Source organism: Dermacentor variabilis, chromosome 4 (assembly GCF_050947875.1).
Source record: "Dermacentor variabilis isolate Ectoservices chromosome 4, ASM5094787v1, whole genome shotgun sequence".
Lineage (NCBI taxonomy): Eukaryota > Metazoa > Arthropoda > Arachnida > Ixodida > Ixodidae > Dermacentor > Dermacentor variabilis.
In genome coordinates, this window is record NC_134571.1 from 50,977,445 (window position 1) to 51,001,584 (window position 24,140).

Genomic DNA, 24,140 nt, shown 5'->3' on the forward strand with positions numbered 1-24,140 from the left:
GTGGAAATAATGTTCAGCAAGTGAAGCCGGACCGCCACCATTTTAGCAGGGGCAAGATAAAACATCAGCTTACCTGACACTCCCCACGAGTTTAAGATGGCTCATTTTGCCGTAGAGATACTGGCCGACGTGTATCTTTTATGTACTGGTACGTTTTATGATCAAACTTGAACGTCCTGGCAAATTTTATTGGAGAACACGTCATCAGTACTCAGCCCAAAATAATTACTTTCGTCGGGAACAACCAGAGGGAAGCGAAGCCCCGCTGTCGCATGCATGTAAACGCAGCTTATGGTTACGGCGTGAAAACATTTTTTGCGTCAATCGGCGAACCATGGAGCATAAACCGACAGGATATGACAACCAGAAGCTGAGCAGACGACGCGGAGCGAATGAGCACATCTCCTGGGACATTCGGTCTCTCTATCGGCTAAGAATTCGTGTAGCTTCCCCAGTGCTGCAGGAAACTACTGAGATAGAGTAATAATTACCCCCCCCCCACCACCAGGCGAGAGAGAGAGAGAGAGAGAGAGAGAGAGAGAGTAAACCTTTATTGCATATAAATAAAATAAGGCACGGTGGTTGGAGCCCCTATTCCAGGGCCCCACTGGCACGAGCGGCTCGCTGGGCTTGGTCCAGAAGAGCCAACTGGCTCTCCCGACCCTCGTCCGCAAGCCATGCCTCCCACTGCCTATTCCTCATTAGTGGATGTTGGTGTAATATGGAGCTGTCTATGTGCGGAGGCCTCCTGGGGCACTCCCATGTGATGTGTTTTAGTGCGGATGTGTCTGTGCACCACGGGTACTCGCCAGTGAACCTCGTGGAGTGTATTCTGTGTAGGTGGTGCAGGTTGGGGTATGTATTCGTCTGAATACGACGCCAGTCCCTCTCCTGTTGGCTGTTTAAATCGTAGTGAGAATGTCCAAAACGTCTCCGCTCCTGCCTTTGCTGTAGGAGGATGTCACGTGAATTCGGTGGAAGGTCGTGGCTAGGCCATGCCGTTGCTCGGACGTTTAATCCTCGAGCAATACGGTCTGCCCTCGTGTTTCCTGCCAGTCGCTCGTGTGCCGGACACCATACGATAGTGTGGTACCCCTCTAGTTGAGTGCCTAAAATTTTGATTATTGATTTGGGTGCCGTTCCGTGTAGAAACAGGCGGCAAGTAAAGTTGTTTCTGTCTCTCTCCACTCCACCCGGTTCCTTTTTCTCTTTTGAAGACGAGGCTGCATGAGCGTTAACGACCAAGATGACGCGTCGAAAAATCACTTTCCCAAAGCCTCCAAAGAAATTTTAAGAAAGGAAGGTGTCGACGAAGAAATCGTCCGTTCAAAGGAAGTCCTTGCTCTATTTTTCATGCTATGCCAATCGCCACACGCATTGTCTATCATCATCATCACTAGCTTAGAGTTTGTTGATTCGTCGTTTCGTCTGCATGTCCGCACACGTGAGAGTAGTGGAGAAATAGCGATAGAAAATAGCTTGGCGTTCTATATCACTATACTATGTCGTTACGTGTTTTCCCTTCGTTATTTAATCGTGCTGCACGCTACATAGGGTGTCGTCCTGCGATGCTTGTGTGTGCGCGCAAAAGTATGCATGTCCACGCAGCTTCTGAGGTATGGTTTCGTGTCCTCTCCATACTGGTCCTCAGCTTAAATCTGCATGGATTTCGCTATTTTCAGAGCCCAATACGACCAGCGGCTTCTGTGGCAGTGGGTTCAAGGTGGGAAAGAATAAAGGCACGCCTGAAATGGCAGTTTGTAACTCAAGATGTGAGTATACACTCACATCATAATAATGTTGCGGCTAGTGTGTTATTTTAACCGCAAATGCCCGACAGAAGTATATCTGGTTATCCGCACAGGCAGTTGCGTGCTTTCAACCTTTACTTTGCTCATTCCTGACAGGAAACCAGAGTAGGGTCTGTTTTCATCTACGAAAGCTGTGTGGACAAGGTGGACTTCAGAACATTCTTCTCTTGTAAGTGTTCTGTGTTCGACGAGTTACCGAGCGTATCGGGTTTACGGTGTCGTTTTTGGTCCTCTTCCGGCAGACTTCAAGCTTCAGGACACCTTCTTATCGTGGTTTCTTGTCGCGGAGCTTCATGTGTGGCAAGTGTTGGCTCCCTCCGGTCACGTTATCGTATTTTTATTCAACAGTGACTTACACCTTGAGAAGTGACTCACAAACCACTTATATTTTCTAGGATGTGCATGACGCGCGCTATGGCAGAACTAGACGATCGCAGAGCGCTTTGCCTGCAGCACGAGCTTCCTCGTAACCTCTGGAATGATACGGAGAAACGTATCGGAAAAGTTGGGGTAACGTCCTTCCTTTTACTTCATTGCATTCTGCGTGCGCTGGAAAAATAGTGCCTTTTACAATTCTCTGCTTTGTTGTTTCCTTGTCTTCAGTATATGCCAACAAAACTAAAGAGAGAATCCTTAGCATACCTCAGCGACCACTTCAATGCCATGCTGTTACTGTATGACGAGGTAAGTACCCTTATCTTAAGCTTGTGTAGAGTATCTTATAGCACGTAACTGTCATTTAATGTTTTGATCAAGCGGCCCTTGGTCACCAGGAATACATGCTGTTGTTTCAAGTGAGCTTTGTAAAATTATCAGGAACAGGCTTGTAATGATGGCAGCTGACGTTCTCTTACATCTGTTGATCACATGGATGCAGTTTGTTCCATTGCATTTGATATTTGTTGAACTTTCCCCATGCAGTATCTTCTGCTGCCCACGCGTGCTACCTGAAGGCATCAATGTTGCCGGATTCGAGACCCTCGTTATGTAATAAACGAGAAGAAAGGGAGTTAACCGGCAACATTAATGCCTTCAGGCAGCATGTGTGGCTTTATTCACCGGTTGCCTTCACCCAAAAAGATCACGTTCTCGTGACGCCTGCGGTAGGAAGGATGTTCCACATCCACTGCCAAAATCTGCGAGTGGTGGCGCTGGTTAAAACTCCCAGGGTTCTACTAGGAAACATAAATACCCAACAGAGTGGATGGGGAAACAGCGCCGCGGCTGCTCAATTGGTAGAGCCTCACACGCGAAATGCGAAGGTTGTGGGATCATTCCGCACCTGCGGCAACTTGTTTTTTCATCCACTTTCATTTACATTAATTTATTGTTTCTTTATTCTATTCATTAAGCACAAGTAATTTCCCCTATTTTGTCCTCAGTGTCAATGTTTGTTGGCTTCTTATGATATTTGATATATCCAATAATTTGTTGATATCCGTGATTTTTATTTCGAGGTGCAGCTGCATTCAATGAGACTGTCCTCAAGTAAATTTTACCAGAACTAAGATGGTTCCGCCTTCAGATAACATCACCCTCAAAAGAACAGAAGGATGCGCTAAGTTGGTATTGCATTAGGTGAAGTGTAGTGGGACGGGCTACAAAAGACGACAAATTGCTTCGTCTTCATTTTTTCTGTTGTCTTTCATACCCAACTTGCATTACACATCACTTAATACCATCTTGCTGGGCAAAAATAAGCGTTAAGAATACCGTAGGCACAATGTTTCATTGTCTCAACTGTTTTTGTGCAAGCATACCTCCAGAACAATAAAAGCCCGTTTAATCTTCACACATAAAAGCTGGTCAACAGGAGGTCAAAGCGTTTCTTGTGTTGAGCAGTGCAATTGAAACATGCGTCACGTGGGTGCTATCTACAGGGTCTCCAAGGAGATGACAAGGCACTTGCAAGCGCCCTTTGGCGTGTTTTTCTCATGTGTGAAGGCAGAGATCCTGTGGCACTAGAAACACTCGTGCACTACGTCCGAAAACAGGTTTGTGTCGTTCATAATCAAAGTAATTTCTAACCTACTTCATCAATCCAGTGTAGTTACAGTTGGTGTCAGCTATGTTTTATTTATTTCTCAGACAATTATTGCTTTAGGCATACAAACAACCATCCGCTAGGTAATTGCATTGTCTTGTTTTTGATGATAGTCAATGAGAAGTTTCCAGGCAAAGAAAGCTGAATGTTGAATACATCTTATTTTTTGTAAATCCTCTTAAGCGCTGTAAATTTTGTGTTAGTTGGCAGTCTTAGCATTACGACAGTCTTTCTAGTATAATTGGCAAATGTTTAGAGTAAAGCATTTGCATATCGTGCTTTAGCAGCTTTTCGTTTATTTCCTTTTTTTTTCTTTAGACAGCACCTTTATTACGTCTATATGACAAAAGCAACAAGCAAGCAAAACAAGCATATAAGTAGAGCTCAGCATTTTCAGTTCTTATATTCCGAAAATTCAACATACTGTCTTCCACGCATTTTTTTTTTTTCATTGAATGTACGTGTATTTTACTAGTTGACCTTTTGCCAACTTTTTTTTTCGTGGTAGATGCCTCACGTCAAAGTCATTGCTTTGCTTGCACTTGCGGCCATGTTGCCTAGGCTCCTTTTGAAAGTGCTAAAAACACTGCAGTCATGTTTCATCTGTAGAGTGCAACTCATTAGTTCTCTGAAGTAGTCCTGCCAATTGATGGCGTCATTCCCACATGTTACCACCAATGCAAGAGTGTATTTTCTTTTTTCCAGGTTCATATGCTCGACAACATGACATTGGATCAATTTATAGCAGAACACAGCATAAGCTGGACTCCTTTGTTGGACTGCGAGAGCAAGAAACAGTACTAGTGCCCGAAGATCCACAATGCGTTAGGAGTGTGCATGCCAGCATGTGTGCGCATGTATATAATAATATAGGTAATGTGGTGCCCAAATTCTTGCAATTGCTGCTGGGTTCAACACATCCTAGCCTCGTCTGTTGTTTTATTCTGGCATTAGATAAGAAACATTTCAAGGCACTTGGTGCTGCTATATTGTGTGTAGCATCACAAGTACTTTTTTGGGGGGTAGTGATGGGGGTTGAATTTACACAAGCATAATAAAGAAAACAGAAGTGTGTAGCTCTGCATTGTGCAGGAACTGCAACATTGTCTCCAAGAACTTATCTGTCAGCCTTTCATAATATTTTGAGGCTGATGGCATGTGTCCCACTGCAGAGCCAAAGCAGGTGTTGTGTCAAGCATATCTGCAATACACTATGTGCTTTGTAAACAGTGTTACAGATATATGTGAATTACCAAAGCGCCACAACATAAAATTATGTAAGTTGCATTGCATTGTTCTGTGCTTGTTGTAAGTAATGGCATTACTTCAGGTTGTAATCTGGAATATAAGCCTTTCACATGCGTAATGTACAGAAATTCACACTTAGGCTGATTGGGCTCACTTGATCTGCAATAACAATTGAAAATGGCTCATAGGAAGCCTTACAGAAACATCACCTGCGACATGATGACACTCCAGCTACCGCTATTGGCCACTTTATGCCAAATGCAGTTTATTACTGGATTTATGCATTCGGAAGGCTCGGGTTACTTACTGTGTCATACCTAAGCCTCAAGTACACAGATGTTGAAAGTTAATTGTTGATGTGGCTGGCCTCAACAAATGGTTCATACTGACGAGGAGGATTGGAAACACTGGAGGTAGTGAAAAGTACTCACAACAAATAACAAAATGGGAAAAAGAATCAAAAAGGAGACATTGGGCAACTTAAGCATAACAAAATTTTGATAAGACTTCTTTCACAAAAGAGAAAGTACACCATTGTCGCGACCTAGCAACCTTCAAATTTGTGCGGAGCAGCTATAATAGACCTATGGCTAGCACTTGACATGTGCCAAAGACAATGGGTTTGTTGTTAATAGAGTTATACTGAGCCTATATTATTGATCAGAAGTACGAGAAATATTCTATGGAGAAGCCAGGACAGGAATGAAAGTAATGCTCGATTCTTCCCAGAAGTAACGGGAGCATTTTGCGCCAACGACCTCCTCTTCTTTTTGGAAGTAATGGGCAGTGTTATGTAACACATGCCAGAAGCCATGAGCATATCAAAAAACACTCACTTTGGCCAATTTATGGATGACGCTAAGTATGAACAGCTGGGCTAGTTGTTTGTGATTAACATTATGAAACATCGTTCCAGCACACAATTGAACACGGGTGAGAAGAGAAAGACAACACGAACGCCGGACTTCAACTGAATTTTATTCATGGAAAACAGGGCTTTATGTACACAGGGGGAGGGGGCTGCTAGTGTGCAGGACCACCCAAAAATATTTTCTTGGTCCAGGCAACAGTCATCAGAAGCGTCAAAACCAAAAGAAGAAAGGAATAAAAGCAAAAAGTTCCGTTTAGGGCTATTGTCACTGAGAAGGGCTCTTGGCAGGGCATCTTGTCAAGGTATCTGCAGAAGCAGCTTAGTACCATTCTGTTAGAAGACCCTTTTCTGGCAAAAAATTCTACCGAGGTTATCAAATATTTTTCTGGCTGTGAAACCTTGTGTCAGAAGAGGTTCGCTTGTTCTATTGATGTAGAAGACCTGTTCTACTCATTGCCTCATCCTCAGCTTTTCTGCGCCGTTAAGGGTCACTTTGAAGACACGGCACCAGTGGCCTTCCAAAACATGACTGGGTTATCAAACGACAATTTTTTAGAGCTAATATCGTTTTATCTCCCATCCACCATTATCACCTTTAATGGCAGCTGTTTTATCCAAAAAGAAGGAGTATGTATCGGTTCTTGCCTAGCTCCACTTTTAAGCGATATTTTCTTAGCAAGTATTGACAAGCGCATTCAAGCGTCTCTTTACAACGCAGGCGTGCAGAAAGTTTTTAGATATGTCAACGATTATCTCGTGATAATCGGTGTGACTGATGCCCAGGATAGAGGCAATAGCATAATCATCATTCTCAATATTTTTGCTAGTAACGCCTTTAGAATGAAGTTCACGCACGAACTGCCACAGGATGGTCGCATCCAGTACTTGATGTGTCTTATTTTTCATGGAGCACGTGTGCGCTGGCAGTACAAGCCACGGTCGAAAAAAGAAATTCTTAATTATCAATCGGCCCACTCCAAGCTCGTAAAAAAAGCTACAGCAATAAACTGCATCCGTTCTGCTTTAGAGAAGTCCTGTGAACATCAAGTTCGTGACAACGTCGACGTCCAGCTAAGGCGTCTGGAGGAGGCTGGGTTCCACGGAGAAATCATGGCCTCGGTGGTAGAGAGCCAGATTCACGAGGTAAAGGTTGGTGAGAGGCGCAGCTGGAAAAAGACGCGCGCCTGCTACAGCGCCCTGTTGTAGTGCCCTATTGGCACCAGGTTTCTCACCGCCTCAAGAAGGTTGACTACAGGTGCAGGGTGCATGTTGTGTTTTCAGCACCGGAAATGCTGGGACGAATGTTTCGCTTAGTAAACGAATCCGAGAAGAAGCCAGCCTGAAAAATAAAGCACACTAAAGCCCTCGTTAAATGTGACGGTGTTGTGTATAGTATTCCCCACGCCTGTGGGAAATGCTATATTGGCCAAACTGGGTGCTGTCTGAATGAACGCCTGCTAGAGCATCGCAGGAATGCTACTTCGCTAAGTGGCGCTGGTCACTTAGCCGACCACATTCATCGTTGCTCGCACAAGCCAGCATGCAAGGCGTTTTTCGGACGAACGTGTGTGTTGCGCAAATTTAGCAATCGGAAAACCCGGGAAATTTTTGAAGCCTTTTGTATCTCCAGTGAAAACGATTACTGTGTCAGTGCTCCTTCTGTTTTACTCAGGAAAAAAGAACTTGATTATCTCACGGCAAACGTGTGTTGAATCAGCTAAGTAGGGCGGGAGATGAGCAAGATTGTATGGAGTGATGTGAAAAAGAGGGGAAGAAAAGAGAGAAAGGTTTTTTCACCTTTTTTCATTTTTTGCTTTTATTCCTTTATTCTTTTGGTTTCGACGCTTTTTGTTGCCTGGACCAAGGAAATATTTTTGGGTGGTCCTGCAAACTAGCAGCCCCCCCCTCCCCCTGTCTACATAAAGCCCCGTTTTCTATGAATAAAGTTCAGTTGAAGTCCGGCGTTCGTGTTGTCTTTCTCTTCTCGTCCGTGTTCAATAGTGCACTGGAACGATGTTTCATAATGCTTATGGATGCCGAATTTGCGAACACAGAACATATATGACTGCAGCACGTTTTAAAAGTGTTAGGTAATTGTGATGAATAAAATGTGGGTTCTAAAAATACAAAAAATACGGCGCTCCACTTCTCACGCTTTTGCTACATCCTCCACTTTCCACCTCATGTTTCCCTGCGCCCTCCTCTGCTTTCCTCCTCGCACCCTTTCCACTATCGCCACCTTTCATACCGTGCTGCGCTCCATGTTCGTTCTTTCGTCCTTCATTGTGCTCGTTCACTCAGTTTTGCTGATGCTTGCCGCAGGAACGGCCGCCTAAGAGCTGCACTCTAAAATTGTTTATTCACTTTCAGCCTGTCTTGATGCTGAGAGCACCTCAAGCTCAGAAGGCTTACAAGTGTTTAACAGGCCCACCAAGTGACATTACCCAATTGCCTATGCAGCGTGGAAATTTTCATGCAATCTTGCATCTCTGCAAATGCTAGAATTCTGAAGAAAGGTCTTCACTTAATTATGTTATCTTGCTTTACTAAGGTTGTCTTCCTGCCAAAGGCTTTAAAATGTTATTGTAGAAGGCATAGAAGCAAGATTTACCAGGAATCTTGCATTTAGCTATTAGAAAATATATGCACTGTAGTGAATAATATTATTGATACTTGGAGAAACAGAGTGCACTGCTCATGCAAGAAGATGGCGATTGAGAAGCTTGAGGCTTTCACACTGTTCCCTGCCTTTGTCAGTGTCTGTTTCATAAAAGGAGTAGATTCCAAATGCCCCCATTATATCTGGTGGAGTTTGCTGGTTCCCTATAACCCTGGATCTCCGCAGCCATACCTTGCCTCCTGTTTCTGCGATGGCCACGGACAAAGAGCAGCCAGTTGCCTCCCAGCCTCTGACTGTGGTCTGTTCTGGCACAGTTCGGCAGCGCAACCCTGCTTTTTTCAGCGGAGCCGACGATCAGGGCATGGAGGATTGGCTTACAGCGCGTGGAGGATTGGCTTCACGAGCAAGTTTCTAAGGTGCTACCTGCAGCACCTGTGCTACCGGTGACTGCTCCGCTCAACTACACAGGATCTGTCGTCACGCCTCTGCCTCCGTGCACCTTCACTGACGCTGTAGTCACACCTCGGCCTTTACCTGTCGCCAACTCCTACATGCCAACATGCACCTTTCTTGCGTTGCCTCAACCTGCACACCGGGCTGTCCGTCCTAGCTCACCACCAGCACTTCGTTCTCAAAGCCCTTGGGGCACCCTTGGCAACCACCCCATATGCTACTCATGCGGCATCCCAGACCACATAGCGCAGTTTTGCCACTGGTGTGGATTTTTCTCTCGTGAATACTTACACCCACATAACTATGGTTTTGCATCGACACCTCAGAATCCTCCATATGGTCCTCCTTCTGCTTCGACTTGCCGAACTTTCAATGCACGTCGGTCACCTTCACCACATAGCCGTTCCCTTTCACCAGTGCTGCGACCCCTTCAGCCTGTCCCTGAGGAAAACTAGAAGCTGCAGTTCCGGGGCAAGAAGTTTGCAGCTTTCGAACTCTTCAGGACCTCGTTTGTACCCTTCAAATGTTGTTGCCGTCTGCGTCAAAGCTGTGCCTGTTCTAGGCCTTGTTGACACGGGAGCCGCAGTGTCTGTAATGACTGAAAAACTTTGCCATGAACTCCGAAAAATAAAGACGATGCTTTCTGACTTTACATTGAACACTGTTAGCTCGTAACGAATCCACCCTCTCACAGCGTGCACAGCACACATCATGATTCAAGATGTTTTGTGCACCGCTGAGTTTGTTGTGCGTTCACAATGCTCCCACGATGTAATACTGGGCTGGGACTTCCTTTCCGCTCACCATGCCATCATCAACTGCTCACACCGAAGTCGAGTTTTCGCCGTTGTGTGACCTCTTCCTTTTGTCGACTCACCGGCTCTGCCTGCAAAAGTGTTTGTTGCTGCTGACAGTGCGATACCCCCTTTCTCATCCACTCTGGTATCTTTTTCTTGTGACGTGCCTACTGGCTCAACCATGCTTTTTGCTGCTTCTGAAACCGCTGTCCGTCGCAAGTGCTTTCTGGTTCGTTTGCCGTACTGACAATTGACGATACTTATTTCCACTGCCATCTATGTTTCCAATCCGTTACCCTGCACCTCCATTTTACTGCGGTGCGAGGGGCTTGGCAGTGTTGACGAACTCGATCCATTATCTACATGCGTCATTCCTGACCCACCGTCTTCTCTTCAGACTGGCACCATTGATGCTTCTGTTCTACCCTTTACTGATGCCCTTTCTCGATGCGTCAATGCACATCTTACACAGCAGCAACATGCACAGCTGATCTCCTTACTTGAATGCTTTCACGCCAGCTTCAATTACAACCTTCTTTGGTCCATATTACAATCGTAGCTCACCACATCGACACTGGTCTCCAAGCTCCTTTACGTCAGCACCCATACTGTGTGTCAGCCTCTGAGTGCCGCATCGTCGCAGGACAAGTTGATAAGCTTCAGCGTGGCGTCATACAGCCCTCAAATAGCCCATGGGCCTCACCAGTTGTTCTCGTAAAGAAAAAGGACTGTTCAATAAGGTTCTGTGTTGACTACCGCCGGCTGAACATCACGCACAAGGACGTCTATCCGCTGCCTCGCATATACGATGCCTTGGACTGCTTACGAGGTGCCGAATTCTTTTCTTCATTACACCTGAACTCCGGCTACTGGCAAGTCCCAATGGCTGAGGCTAACCACCCTGAAACAGCCTTTGTTACTCCTGATGGCTTCTATGAATTCATTGTGATGCCATTAAGGCTCTGCAAAGCACCTGCCACTTTTGAACACGTGATCCATAAAATTCTCCACGACCTCAAGTGGCAGACATGCCTGTGTTACCTGGACGATATTGTGATCTTTTCACATGCTTTCAAGACACACCTTGAATGCCTAGAAGCTGTCCTCACTTGCCTCAGTTCCGGTGGCCTGCAACTCAATTTAAAGAAGTGTTGCTTTAGTGCTTGGAAGCTGCTTAATCTTCTTATCTTAGAAGCTGCTTATCCGAGTATCCTAAACCGGCCACAGTGAAAGAGCTTCACAGTGCTCTTGGCCTTTGTTCATATTTTTGTCATTTCATTCGTAACCTTGCCTCCATCACAGCACCTTTGACTGAGCTTCTCCGCAGCAGCCGCGACATTTTGGAATGGTCACCAGCATGCGACAATACATTTGCCACACTGCACCACCTACTTACGTCACCTCCAATCCTGTGACATTTTTTACCCATTCACCTCGACCGAATTCCACACAGATGCTAGCGGGGCTGCCCTCGGCGCTGTGCTTGCCCAGTGTAAACCTGGGTTTGACAGGTACGTCATTGCTTACACCAGCCGTGCACTCACTAAAGCCGAAACTAACTATTTGGCTACAGAAAAAAAGAGTGCCTAGCCATATGTGTGCCTAGCCATATCATATGCGCCATAGGAAAGTTTCACCCTTACCTTTACAGCTGCCAGTTCGACGTGGTTACAGATCATGCGTTATGTTGGCTTTCCTCCTTGAAAGATCCATCTGGTCGACTCGCCCATTGGGCATTACGGTTCCAGGAGTACGACATTCACGTCATTTACCAATAGGGACACAAACGTTCTAATGCGGATTCTCTGTCTCGCTCACCTCTCCCACCCAGTGTTGTGACCCTGTCTGTGTCTCCCTACAATGTGTCCTCCTTAGCCATCACCGACATGCTTCAGGAGCAAAGGAAGGACCACTGGCTTGCTTCCCTTATCGACTTGTTTGTTCAACCCACGCTGCGTCCTGTCTCATGGGAAATACGCCGTCAAGTGCCCCACTTAATTCTTCGTGACGGTTTGCTATACCATCACAACTGTCTTTCCAAAGCACACAAGTGGCTCTTGGTAATTCCCCGCCATCTGCACTCTTACATATGTGCCGCCTTCCACGCTTGCCCACAGTGCGCACATGCTGGAGTATTGAAAACTTGCACCCACCTTTGCCTCCGCTACTACTGGCGTGGAATGTACCACTTTGTTCGCCATTACATCCATTCTTGTCTCACCTGCCAGTGCCAAAGCCCTGCTGCTGCAGCCCCCCTGCTGTTCAACCGCTCCTCTACAACTGTTGCCTTGTCCTGCGCGCCCTTTTGACCGCGTTGGCGTCGCCTAGTATGGACCTCTTCCCATCACCCCTCCTGGCAAATGCTGAATAATCGTTATCATCGACCATCTCACGCAATACACAGAGACTTCGCCATTGCCACCTGTATCGGCAAGTGACGTTGCCTCCATCATTTTAGCACACATCATTCTACAGCATGGTGCGCCATGTATGCTGCTTAGCGACTGAGGACGACTTTCTGTTGGACGTTGTCGAAGCAGTTCTAAAGCAGTGCCACCGTTTTTTCACCAAGCTACCACTGCCTGCCATGCTCAAACGAACGGTTTGACAGAAAGATTTAATCACACATTGGGCGATATGCTGGCAATCTACGTCGCTTCCGACCACTCAAATTTGGACCATGTTTTTCCCTTTGTGACGTGCACCCATAATACCACTACACAGACCACTACTGGATTCTCTCCATACTTAACTTATGGGCACGAGCCCTCGTGCACACTAGACACCATCCTTCCGTACCACCCTGACATAAGTGAGTCGACTACAGTCTCTCAAGCCGCTAAATACACTGAAGAGTGTCGCCAGATTGCTCGCTCGCTCACCACTGCTGATAAGCAACGCCAGAAACACCATCGCGCTGTCTCGGAGGTTCCAATGTCTAATACCCCCGACTCACTTGCATGGCTCTGGATCCCATCAACCAGCCCCGGTCAGTCGAGGAAACTTGTTTCGGAGTACCATGGCGTTACCGTGTTGTCAAGCAAACTTCACCGGTGAATTACGTCATCGAGCTACTTGAGCCACATTCAGATCAACGACGCCGAAGGCATGAGATCGTGCATATAGGCGAGCTAAAGCACTACTATGACCCTGCTGTCGTGTCCTGTCCCTAGTAGCCAGGATGGCTCTTTTCCGGAAGGGAAGTCAATGTAGTGAAGAATATTATCAATATTATCAATACATACTTGGAGAAGCAGAGTGCGCTGCTCATGCAAGAAGATGACATTTGAGAAGCTCGAGGCCTTTGCGCTGTTCCTTGCCTTTGTCGGTATGCTGACAACAGTGTCTGTTTTATAAAAGGAGTTGATTCCAAACGTCCCCACCGTAGCACAAACACACCTGCTGAACAATAACTGAGTTCCCATGTTAAACACATCGTCATCGTGTTAAACTGCAAGGCTATGATCAGAGTCCTTCTTCTCTGCTATGGCCTAGCTCAGAGATCTATGTACCTCTGCCCTGCTGACAAATATTCTATTCTTATCTCATTTGCGTTCACACGCAAGTGTATTTCCCTTACTTGGACACCCATTATACTAGGCTCTAATAGACCACGAGTTCTACACTCTCAGTCCACGCAACTTTGTTAACTTTGCTTCATCTTAGGACTTTCATCTAAGGTGCCCAACCCAACTTTGCATCTTATTAACAGTGCTATAGAGCAACATTGCATTACCTAAAATGCCGCTTTTCTCTTTATTATTATACCCATGGTTCTCTGCTCAGTGTTCTATGTCCAATCTTAAGATTGCTTTGTTATCCTACAAGTTGTATATAGCAGTTGTATACTTTTCGAGGTTATCCATTTGTTGGGAATGCCTGCCAAATATACTACAGCCCATTTTGATCCTTTTGCTAACTCCTCAAGATTTGAGTCCCCTGCAACTACTAAGCCTTGATAAACATGCTGCTTTTGTTGTACAACCACAAGTCCAGTCTTTTGTAAAGGGGTGCATGCTTGCAGGCATTCAAACCATCTGTAATCTAGAAGGCAACTTGGTGCACACTACCAAATTTCTCAATTTATTTCACATGGCAACATTTGCATGTGGGCTTTAGTGAAACAATCGTCTAGATCCATAACTAAGGTCAAAGGCCAAAGAGCAGCTCCAGCGCCACTGCTACCATTTCCCAGTGCAACATGGCATTGTTACCAATAATCATTGGTTTTGCAACATTCTTCTTCAATGTTTGAAGGAAATTCAATCATTCCAAATGTGCACAAAAATGATCATCATACACAACGTGAAAATACATAACAGATATGATTATACAATCCACTTTCTTTGATTTCTTGAATAAAATATTTCAGTTGGGAACTACTAATGTACAAGCTATGCTGCTTATTTAGCTTGTTTCAGGAGAACTATCTGTTGATCCAAGTTTACCTAGTAATTCAGCTACTGACATGATGCATGACCTTTTCCAACTGTAATATCGTATGGAGGCTATGGCTCTGCGACATCGATACCATGCTAACATGAACTCATTGATGCGCTGTGAAAACGTTGGCTGCCTCTGTGTATATATATATTAAGATCGGCTTGCTTTAGAGATGGTGTGTAACAGGCACAAACACCAACTCAAGAAGGCTGGAAACATGCACTGTTAGTACTTTACATTTATTGTAAACGATCACAGTAAGGCCAAGAGCTTGCACTTTACCCTTCACTTTCCCAATCATAGTCACATGCATAACTAGAGCAGCCCCCCACTGAACCAATATTCAACACATATCTGATTCAAGACTTCTTATTTTTGAATCTACATAATGACTATTGCTGATAAAAAGATTCCTACAACAAAGCAATAAGTTATAACCACTTTACATCAGGTAAAAAATTTTTTTTATCACTCTTCACCGAGTTTAATGTGAAATTCACTGCGATCAAAGACAAGCTTGCGTGGTGCGGCCAAAGGCTGCCAGTCCACTTTGTGCACCAAGTCGAAGAAGCCTGTGCCAATGGCCATAGGGACACCTAGGATGATACTCTCACTGACTCCTGAGATCTCGTCTGTCTGCCCATAGTAGGCAGCATCAAACAAATGGTCCGCTGTCTTCTCAAATGAGGCCAACATGAGCGCACTTTCTTTCATCCGTGCCAAGCCATGCCGTGTAATGCCGAGCACCTCTCCCCTGAAAGTCATCAGATCTGCAAGAAGCATAAGATGCCTGCGATCCACGCTGATTCCATGGCTTGCCATTGTGACGCCAATTTCCCGGATAATTGTGGCTCGAGCAGCTTCAATGCCGAGCGTCTTCTCTACCTCTGAGGTGTTGTTGGAGGATGTATGCGTACCCTTGACACCATAAGTGGCAATCACTTCCCGCAGGCCATCCCCTTCCACGAGAAGCCGATACCTGGTGCCCCCAAGCGAGTCATCAGCATGAATGACTGCCCGCGAGCTGCTCGGGATGCCCTTGATGACGACCTTTGGCAGCTGCTCCATTAAATTCTGCAATGCATAGTACAAGGATGCCTTGGAACTGGCAGTAGGTCGAACAGTCAGCAAGGAGGCACCAAGGGCCTTAATGTTTTGGCTCTTGATGCGAAGCTTGGATGTTGATATTGAGTAACTGATCGTGTCTGCTGTAACCTCCAGCTGCAGCAGCCGAATTCGGTCAATGTCAAGCTTTACAAGCACAAAGCAGTCATCAGGCAGAAAGACTTCCTCCAGGTACTCCGACACTTCGCCCAGCAAGGTTTTCTCAATGCGACCCTTGACACACCGGGCAAACTCGGCATCTTTGTCATTCATCAGGGCAGCTGTGATGATTGGCGTGCTGATTGACTGCATAAAACATACACACAATTTCTGTTATAACTCGCACAAATGACTTGATATTAAGCAGCTATTCTCTGCATTTAAACTGGTGTTCTACAAGAGATAGCCTAGCAAGAAAGCTTGTAATGCCATACAAGCATTGCGTCTGGTTGGTCCAGCATACGGGTGTTAAGGTTATTTTTTCGGCTTTGCATAAGCTGTTTGAATTGACAAAGGGCAGCTGTCCTGTTAAACCAGGAAAGCTCGATGCAAATTAAGCATCACATGCAGTATTTTAACTGTGTGCACAAAGCTGTTCGCAGAATACTCTTTTTGCTGCAGTGTCTTCTACGTAGGACTGAGCGGGTGTTTGAAAGGCCAACTGCAAGGCACCATATCAATATGTAAAATGGGAACGAGGGCTTCTTAGCAGTTCATTGCCAGGATTGTGGGTGTAGCCCACTGCTTGAGAATACTTCTGCAGCCAGCAGGCAAAAAGATGCCGGCTACCTGTAAGCCAGGAAAATAAGTGTATACTCACCCACCAATATTTTCACAGACTATGTACTGGCTCACGTGTACGCACACTCATCTGTACTCACTCACGTTCCTACTCCTCCTCCCCCCCCCCCCCCCCATGCCCAATCATACTCGCCAACACTCATTTGCATTCATAGGCACTTCTATACATACTCACTGGCACCCAACTGTGTACATACTCACATCTGCTCAAAATCACTGTCACCGATTAACCAGTTCTCATTCCTCTTCCTACTCACCAGCACTCCTGCTTATACCCACGTCCACTCGCACTGTTCCTCACTATCTCACGCCAGTAAAACGAGTCTGGAGTGATTATGAGGCGCCACTTGCGTGAGTGAGTATGCTGACCTATGCTGCCACCGCATCACTGAAACTGCATTCATAGCACAGGAAGAGGAATGTTGATTTTTGGAATGTGCAAGCAAGTATGTGCAGTCATAAATTATTTTTTCATCATCCAGCTTTGTTGTTTTCTTTATGTTTTCGTGTTCATGACATTTTTCTGTTCTTTTTTTTTCTAGGTTCTCTACTTATGTCACTTCAAAATAAACCTAACCAGTTGGAAGATAGTGCTTGTCCTCGCGTCTTCCCGTTCCTGTGTCTCCGTTAAATGTTCACCCTTCACACAAAACTGATGTAACATAAACTAGCCCAATCAGTTACGCTACCAAATGGTGAGAATTTAAGAGCGATTTCTACCTGTTCATACCCATTTTCAGCTTGTGTTTGATGCCCCTTTGTCTGTTCAAAAGCCCATACATAAATACATAAAGCCCATATGATAAATTTGTCATAAACATATTAACCTGCACAACAGCAGCAATATGCTTTGGTCAGTTACTTTCAACATGCATTACTGGCTGGCTGTATCATGGTGTACATTTACAAAGGACATCAGTGTTTTGATGATAGCCCCAGGTAGTACATGTGCATATTTGCTTCAGTCTCTGTGTACAAAACTTCTATGCAAAACAACCTATATTTCTTCTGTGAAGAGGATATTACACCATCACATACATTTTCCTTCACCATACCTAAGGTGAACCTGTTTATCTCGGTTCATTTTGTTCACGCCATCTACATGCAACCAAAAAACTTAAAGCCTACCTTGCTGGCATTGATGATTTCCTTTATCCGAGGCACGCCCTGAGTAATATTCATGGAAGCAACTCCAGCAAAGTGGAATGTCTTCAGCGTCATTTGCGTGGCCGGCTCTCCAATGCTCTGTGCACACACAGCTCCGACAGCAGTGGCAGGTTCCATGACAGAACGCAGATATTTTTCTCGACAGGTATCAAAGAAGCTGCGCAGCTGCGATGATGTCAACCGGTTCAGCTGCTTCAGCACTGGAATGTTCTTTTCCTTGACTTTGTACAGTGCATGCGTCTCTGCAACACCTTTAGCGTAAGTGTTCAGAAAATCTTCAAGATCGTTTCGAAAGCTCTCTCCACATGCACTCATATCCTGGCTGCCCAGAATCTCCTCAGAGAGCTGCAAAATCCCATCCATGTCAAGCGGTGGCTCGTCCCTGTGAGGGTTCCGAGCTCGTGTCACTTCCATGACTCTCCCAAAGTCGACAGGATTGTCCTCCTTGCCTTCCATAGAGGCAGGGTCCAACCCATCAGCTCCATAGCAAAACTGGACGATTTCACCGCATGAGTTGCGCACCGATCTGTCATAATGGCAGCAGAGGTCCTCCAGGGATTTGACCAAGCGGCGCTGCATGTAGCCTGTCTCGGCAGTCTTCACAGCTGTGTCGACCAGCCCCTCTCGACCTCCCATTGTGTGGAAGAAGAACTCAGTTGGAGTGAGACCAGAGTAAAAGCTGTCCTCCACAAAGCCTCGTGCCTGAGGGGAGCGGTCGTGCTTCTCGAAGTGAGGCAGTGACCTGTCCTCGAAGCCATTGGGGACACGATGACCACTGATGGCTTGCTGCCCGACACAAGCAATCATCTGGCTGATGTTGATGAAGGACCCTTTGGATCCACACACGGCCATATTGAGCGGGCTGTTGGTTTTATGCAACTCGCGCAGGCAGGCCTTGCCTGCGTGGTCTCTCACAACAGAGAGCTCCTTGAGACACACTGCCTCCAGAGTCTCCTCCTCATTGCAACCAGGCTGAGCTTGAAGCTTGCCACACTTCAACTGCTGGATGTATTCTTCACAGCGGGCATAGCCGGCACTCACCAGGTCCTGCTTTGCCTTTATAAGGCCAGCACCCGGAGTCACGTCACCTATGCCAATGGAGAATCCTCGATTTTGAATATAGTAGGCGGTGAGGCGCACCAGCCTCCACATGGCGTCGGCAGCGTACTGGTCGCCATAGTCCCGAAGAAGAATGTAGAAAATGTTGTTCTTTGACCCAGACCCCATGGTGCCCTTGTCCATCGTTCCACTGAGCAGTTCACTGTTGCGGATTAGGACGTATGCATCGTTGATGCACATCTCTTCTCCCGATGTATATGACTTGCCCTTGGCTCGTAGGCAGGCCATCACTGGAGATGAGCGACTGGGACGCATGATCAAGCTGAAGATTTGCTTGCCTGTCCACAAGCACACTGGCTTTAGAATTGCTGGTGGCGGGAGCTCGACACTCATGTTGGTGTCCTTGCCTGCAAACCACAAAGCAGTTTTTAACACTGAGACACATCACTGCAAGCCCAATGATGAAATAAGGCAGCCTTCACTCACTGCATATGCTTAACGCCAGTGAGTATACAATGAAGAGAGGAAATTGTCATTGCCCATTCTAATGCTCACATACTGAAAGTAATATATGCTGAAATGGCACTGTATGGCTGCAAAAATACTGCGCTGACACTAGCCATCAGCCACTAACATAGATTCCAAGTAGATAGCATGGTCAACTGGGTAATTCCATGCCAAAGGTACAGAGATTTATCTGAGATCACAGTGTTGTATCACTGTGTAATTACTATTCTTGTCTGTTAAAATACATTTCACCATAGGCACAGGAAGAATTTTTTCTGTAATTTTATTGGTTTAAAGTTTGATTTTACAACAGCGAATAACATTGTTTGCCAGGCACATGTGACAGCTCATGTAATGGACTTATTTGTGATTTTTGTCATCTTCTGCAGTTAAAAAAATTAGATTGGGAGAGAGTTATTTGCATTTATAAGATGGAATTTGCCAAGTGAAAGCTTTGCTTTTTGTTGTTCATGTCCTTTATTACTATTTATTTGTACATATCTTCCAGTGCATGAGCACAACAGATTTATTTTGAGTACCACAGCACAAGCAAGATCTGGTGCCTGACTTGTACTATTTTTTGTCCTTCACGTTGTGCTGCCCTTTCCAAATGAAAAGGACAAGTACTGATCCTGTCGCTCCTGTATAGTTCTCTTTATCTCACCTATGTAATTTTCCGTTACCTGCTCAGCAATCCTTCCTGCTGTCACAAACAAATGCATAAAAAGGAAGAGGTGCTGTCTGATCCACCAGTCATTGAACGAAAGCACACCCAACCGTAATTGACAGTCAGTCAGCTGTGGACTACCACTACAGGCAGTCTTTCCAGTATTATTATCATAGTGGAACTTGCGGCGCAGGCAGTGGCATAGTCAGGGGTGCCCTTCCCCTCCCTGTGCACCCACCCCACCCCCAACAAACATTTCTGGCTATGCCACTCGGTGCAGGTGAAATCTATCTTTAGTTAGTTAAATGGGGTTTAATGGCGCAAAACCGGCTAAGGCTATGCTGCGCCAAACACGAGGTGTTTTAAAATCCAGTTTATGAAGGAAAAGGCTGTGGTAATAATCTATATTTTATGTAAAAATCCAGTGAAATCTATCTGTTCACGTAACAAAAAGAAGTTGATCATACCTGCAAGCATACAGGACGCCAGCTGACCAGCTTTGGCTCTATCCAGGAAGACGTCCTTTTGAGTGATAAGGTAGCCACCAGTGATGAAGTCCTGAATGGCAGCTATGAGAGGCTCGCCGTTTCGTGGCGTCACTAGGTTCGCACGTGTTCCCATTAGCACCAGGGCTTCGGCACGTGCCTCCTCTGTCTGGGGCAGGTGGAGGTTCATCTCGTCCCCGTCAAAATCAGCATTGTACGGCGTGCAGACGCACTCATTGAACCGGAAGGTTCGATGAGGCAATACCTAGAAGAAGAAATTTAAAAAAGACATCTGTGTCCCATAGCTGTCGGATGTGTGGACAGGAGAGGCAGTACAAATTGCCACTTTGGATGTTGTGCCATGCAAAAGTGAAAGCATGAGAGTGATTGTCCCATGACACAGCACCAGGGCTTGTCCAAAGCTGACCTTTATTTGTGTAATGTTCCAAAATTTTAAAACACTTGCACATACTAATTGCAACAACAAAAAAGGACACTTTGAAGAGGCCCATCGGAAGAAGAAGCTGTATTGTTCAGCACAGATAAGGGGTTAATAATGATTGTTTTGCACAACAAATGTCATAAGGTGTGCTGCAATAACTTGGAGATTGTTATACCTCCAGCAATTGAAATGAAGATGAAAATGTCATATCCACACCTACGATTAAATAAGCAACAGAGCTTCATAACAACCATCACTGGTTTATCTATAAGCCTTTGCAAATCAAGTTCACTGGCAGTCCCTAGGCTGCTGTAAGCTCGAGTAAGCATGTGCTCAAATGCACTAGGGACAGCAGCAACATGTGCACTTTGTAGATGCGTGAACCGCTCCAGAGAATAAGCTGTGGCAACCCAATGAAGATGTGAACGTCTATTAATTGTTTCACTTCGAAAGATAGCTACAGTGACAGAAGATTACTGTGGTCTAGACTGTGTGTTTTTCTTTTTCACTTTTTCATTGTACTTTGATTTTACTTTCTCCCACTCTCTTTTTTTTTCTTTCATCATACTATTCGTACTGAAAATTATAGGAATAATGGTGCCTGAAATGTCAGCTTTTTCTTCTCAATTCTTTTTTGCTACAGCACTTGGGCTCTGAGATATTGATCATCGACTTTGAAACTCGGTACACTAATTTCACATTCACAGGCGGCACTCCCGACATGAAAACAAGCCCCCTATGTGACGTAACTCATTCCATGTAGCAAGCCAGTCTAGGAACTGGGTGGAGCTGATAACAGCTGTGCCCCTGCGCTCGGTTGGCAAAAACAAGACTTTATGTCAAGATTTCCACCTCTGAATGCTAATTTAGCATACTGAGCACTAAATTTGATGATAAGTGTCTTAAAGCACAATTGCTTTAGCAGTTATCAAACAAAATAAAGTTCGCTTCGAATACAATTGTCAAGTTTCTAATACAAACATATATCGTAATCACAAAATTTTTAAGTTATTTAACACATGCCTGTTAATTATTTCCTCACTCTTCTATTTTCTGAAACTTGTGTCCATGTAAGCACATAAGTTGCCTATGCAAGCAACGTTTGCGTAGCCGGCATAGTGATATCATTTAAATTATTGATACTTTAACTCTGAAAGCAGTGTAAATTGAATGTAGTTCGCAATTTTTTTCTTTTGTGTACTTACATGTGTATCAAGATGCTAATATCTTGCTCAATATTGCAGTACTCATAAATAAAAATAAATAAATAATGTAATGCAGGTGCTACTCGAGCTGACTTCTTGTTTCTCTGCAGAACAGTTGTTTCAGCTATCACAAGAGCAATAGGCAATCAATGAACCTTTGCAACATGAGCCATGATGCTGAGCTTGTGCAGTGAAGGCTGCCGGTTGAACAGCACAACATCACCATCCCTGAGGTGCCGTTCAACAGTGTCGCCTGGCCGAAGTTGCTGGGCCAGCTGTTCTCGGTTGCCATAGCGCAGGAAACGCTTGAAGCCAGAACCTCGGCACTCCAGAAAATTTGCACCAGGATGAACATCACAGCCATTGCGGATGAGCTGCCGCATCAGCTCAAGGTTGTACTGGGTGACTCTTTCCGGGTAGGTGAGGATCTTGGCCACGTGGACTGGTACACCAACCTAAAATTTGAAATGCAAGGATCACCAATCTTTTCACACACATTCACATATTTAAAATATGTTCTTGCCTTCTCAACAATATTTTAACATTTATACCCAGCTGCTGAATGAGGCAGAATTCTACAAGAAAGAAAAAATAACGCTAAGTTTGAGATTTTATGACCAAGCGGTGATACGATGGTAGGCTCTAAGGTATCTGACGAACGTGTGCATTCATGTTTTAATCTGTGCTGAACGAAGAAAAGCAAGCATATGGATACTGTGGTTGTGGGCCATATGGCACCAGCCAAACAGGCAGGCTGCTTACCTCGTCAATGCGCAGATTTGGATCGGGCGAGATGACCGTGCGGCCCGAGAAGTCCACCCTCTTGCCCGAGAGGTTTCCCCTGAAGCGACCATGCTTTCCTTTCAGCCTCTGAACAAAGCCGCGGGTGGGTTTCTTGGGTTGCATGTTGAGCGGGATGCCGCTCGTCTCGCTGTTCACGTAGAGCGCGCACTGGAGCTGGAGGAAGTCCCAGTCCTCCATGATCATCTGCATCCGGGCGCCGGTGGTGCGATGCTTCTGGATCACGTCGTTCAGGAATATGATCTCGGTCAGCTTCACCGTCACGTCGTCCTCATTCGTGCCCGCCTTCAGCGCAGACACGACCGACGGCCGAATACAGAGCGGCGGCACTGGAATGTGCGTGAGCACTAGGTCTTCAGGACGTCCACAGCGCGCGTCCATCAGCAGCAGCGGTACGTCCTCATCCGGTATCCTGCGGAGCAGGTCGCGAACGACGAGCGGGTTGAGAATATCGCTGGTCACTTTGTTGATCACCGTGTCGATCTCGGGATTGTAGCCGCGGGCTTCCTGGTAATCATCCTGGAGGTCTTTGATGACGTTTTCGTTTTTCTTGTGAGCCTTTAGGCGCTCGTGCACGAACTTGAGCAGGCTGCACTTCTTCACTTGGCCGTTGACGACGCCGCAGTACGGGCAGCTCGCCTGCTTGCGGCACATCTCGACGATCCTCTTGTGCAACGACTTCTTCGTCAGGAAGGAGGTTGACGGGCGCTGCACCATGTCGAGGAAACGGGCCCGGTCAGCTGGAGGCAACATGACACGCGCACAGGTCTTGCACACGGTGTGTAGGATGCTGTAGACCGCTTTGAAATAGCCGACGTGAAACACGGGCATCTCCAGGCTCACCTGGCCAAAGTGGCCGACGCAGTCGGTGAGGCCCTTGCCGCATGTCTCGCAATTCTTGTCCTTTTGGCTCGTACCGAGCTTGTTGTCCAAAACGCCATACGGCACAGACTTGTGCAGAGATTCTCGCTGATAGAGATTCTTGCTGACGCAGTGCACATGGCTGAGCTGCTGGATGTCGTTCGCGTTGAGAACGCCGAAACTGATGTTGGCTATTTTCATGGAGGTGTCCGCCTCGCGGAACTGCTCTTTGACCATCTTGACCGTCTTTGCCCGCAGTAGCAAAATGGTTAGTTTAATTATAGTAAAACATCGCAGTACCTGTCAAGAATTTTGAACAGCTCTTCAAATGTGATCACTGCGTTATCTTGCCTGTGCTCGGAACCACTCGGAACAGTACATGTTTTACAGTCGCGCCGAGACACGACTTCTAGCGACTTCAACTTCTTAACAATCACAAGGCTGCCATCAGTAGCTCACTGCACGACTGTACAGACTCTACCATAGAATAAAGAACCAGCTTTGACTGTACAAAAGTGAACTAGAAAGCCCTTCTAGTTCACTATAACTGTACTACAGAACACCTATACAAACTTACTGTACCATCAGTGCGTGCGGTTCTGCTCATGCAGGCTGCCATAAGTTTTCATAGTTTCCAACATGTCTTGGAAGTTGGGTCAGTTTTAGAGTCTACCGGGAAATTTTGTAGAGAAAGAATTCGCGCGACGTTTCACAATTTTTACGCGTAAAAGCTCTTACAAGCCAAATCTTAATA

At 45.8% G+C, this 24,140-nt stretch overlaps 2 protein-coding genes across 4 annotated transcripts; one reads left to right on the forward strand and one right to left on the reverse strand.

The window, feature by feature from the left end:
* Window positions 1–1,403: 1,403 nt before the first annotated feature.
* Window positions 1,404–16,782, forward strand: Uqcc1 (Ubiquinol-cytochrome c reductase complex assembly factor 1). Of its 3 annotated transcripts, none has more exons than XM_075688991.1 (9): window positions 1,404–1,616; window positions 1,683–1,772; window positions 1,908–1,980; window positions 2,054–2,111; window positions 2,207–2,321; window positions 2,415–2,495; window positions 3,692–3,805; window positions 4,561–4,704; window positions 16,735–16,782. In XM_075688991.1, the coding sequence occupies exons 1-8, from the start codon at window positions 1,503–1,505 to the stop codon at window positions 4,657–4,659; spliced, it is 744 nt and encodes a 247-aa protein (XP_075545106.1). In that variant the 5' UTR covers window positions 1,404–1,502; the 3' UTR covers window positions 4,660–4,704; window positions 16,735–16,782. The 3 variants fall into 3 exon arrangements, with proteins under 3 accessions (XP_075545106.1, XP_075545107.1, XP_075545105.1); XM_075688992.1 differs by lacking the exon at window positions 16,735–16,782 and adding an exon at window positions 16,453–16,596; XM_075688990.1 differs by lacking the exon at window positions 16,735–16,782 and having other exon boundaries at window positions 4,561–4,956.
* Window positions 14,713–24,020, reverse strand: Polr3A (RNA polymerase III subunit A). Its single transcript, XM_075688986.1, has 5 exons — window positions 22,487–24,020; window positions 21,880–22,179; window positions 20,060–20,342; window positions 17,321–18,825; window positions 14,713–15,697 (listed from the first exon to the last, which is right to left on the reverse strand). The coding sequence occupies exons 1-5, from the start codon at window positions 23,621–23,623 to the stop codon at window positions 14,756–14,758; spliced, it is 4,167 nt and encodes a 1,388-aa protein (XP_075545101.1). The 5' UTR covers window positions 23,624–24,020; the 3' UTR covers window positions 14,713–14,755.
* Window positions 24,021–24,140: the final 120 nt, after the last annotated feature.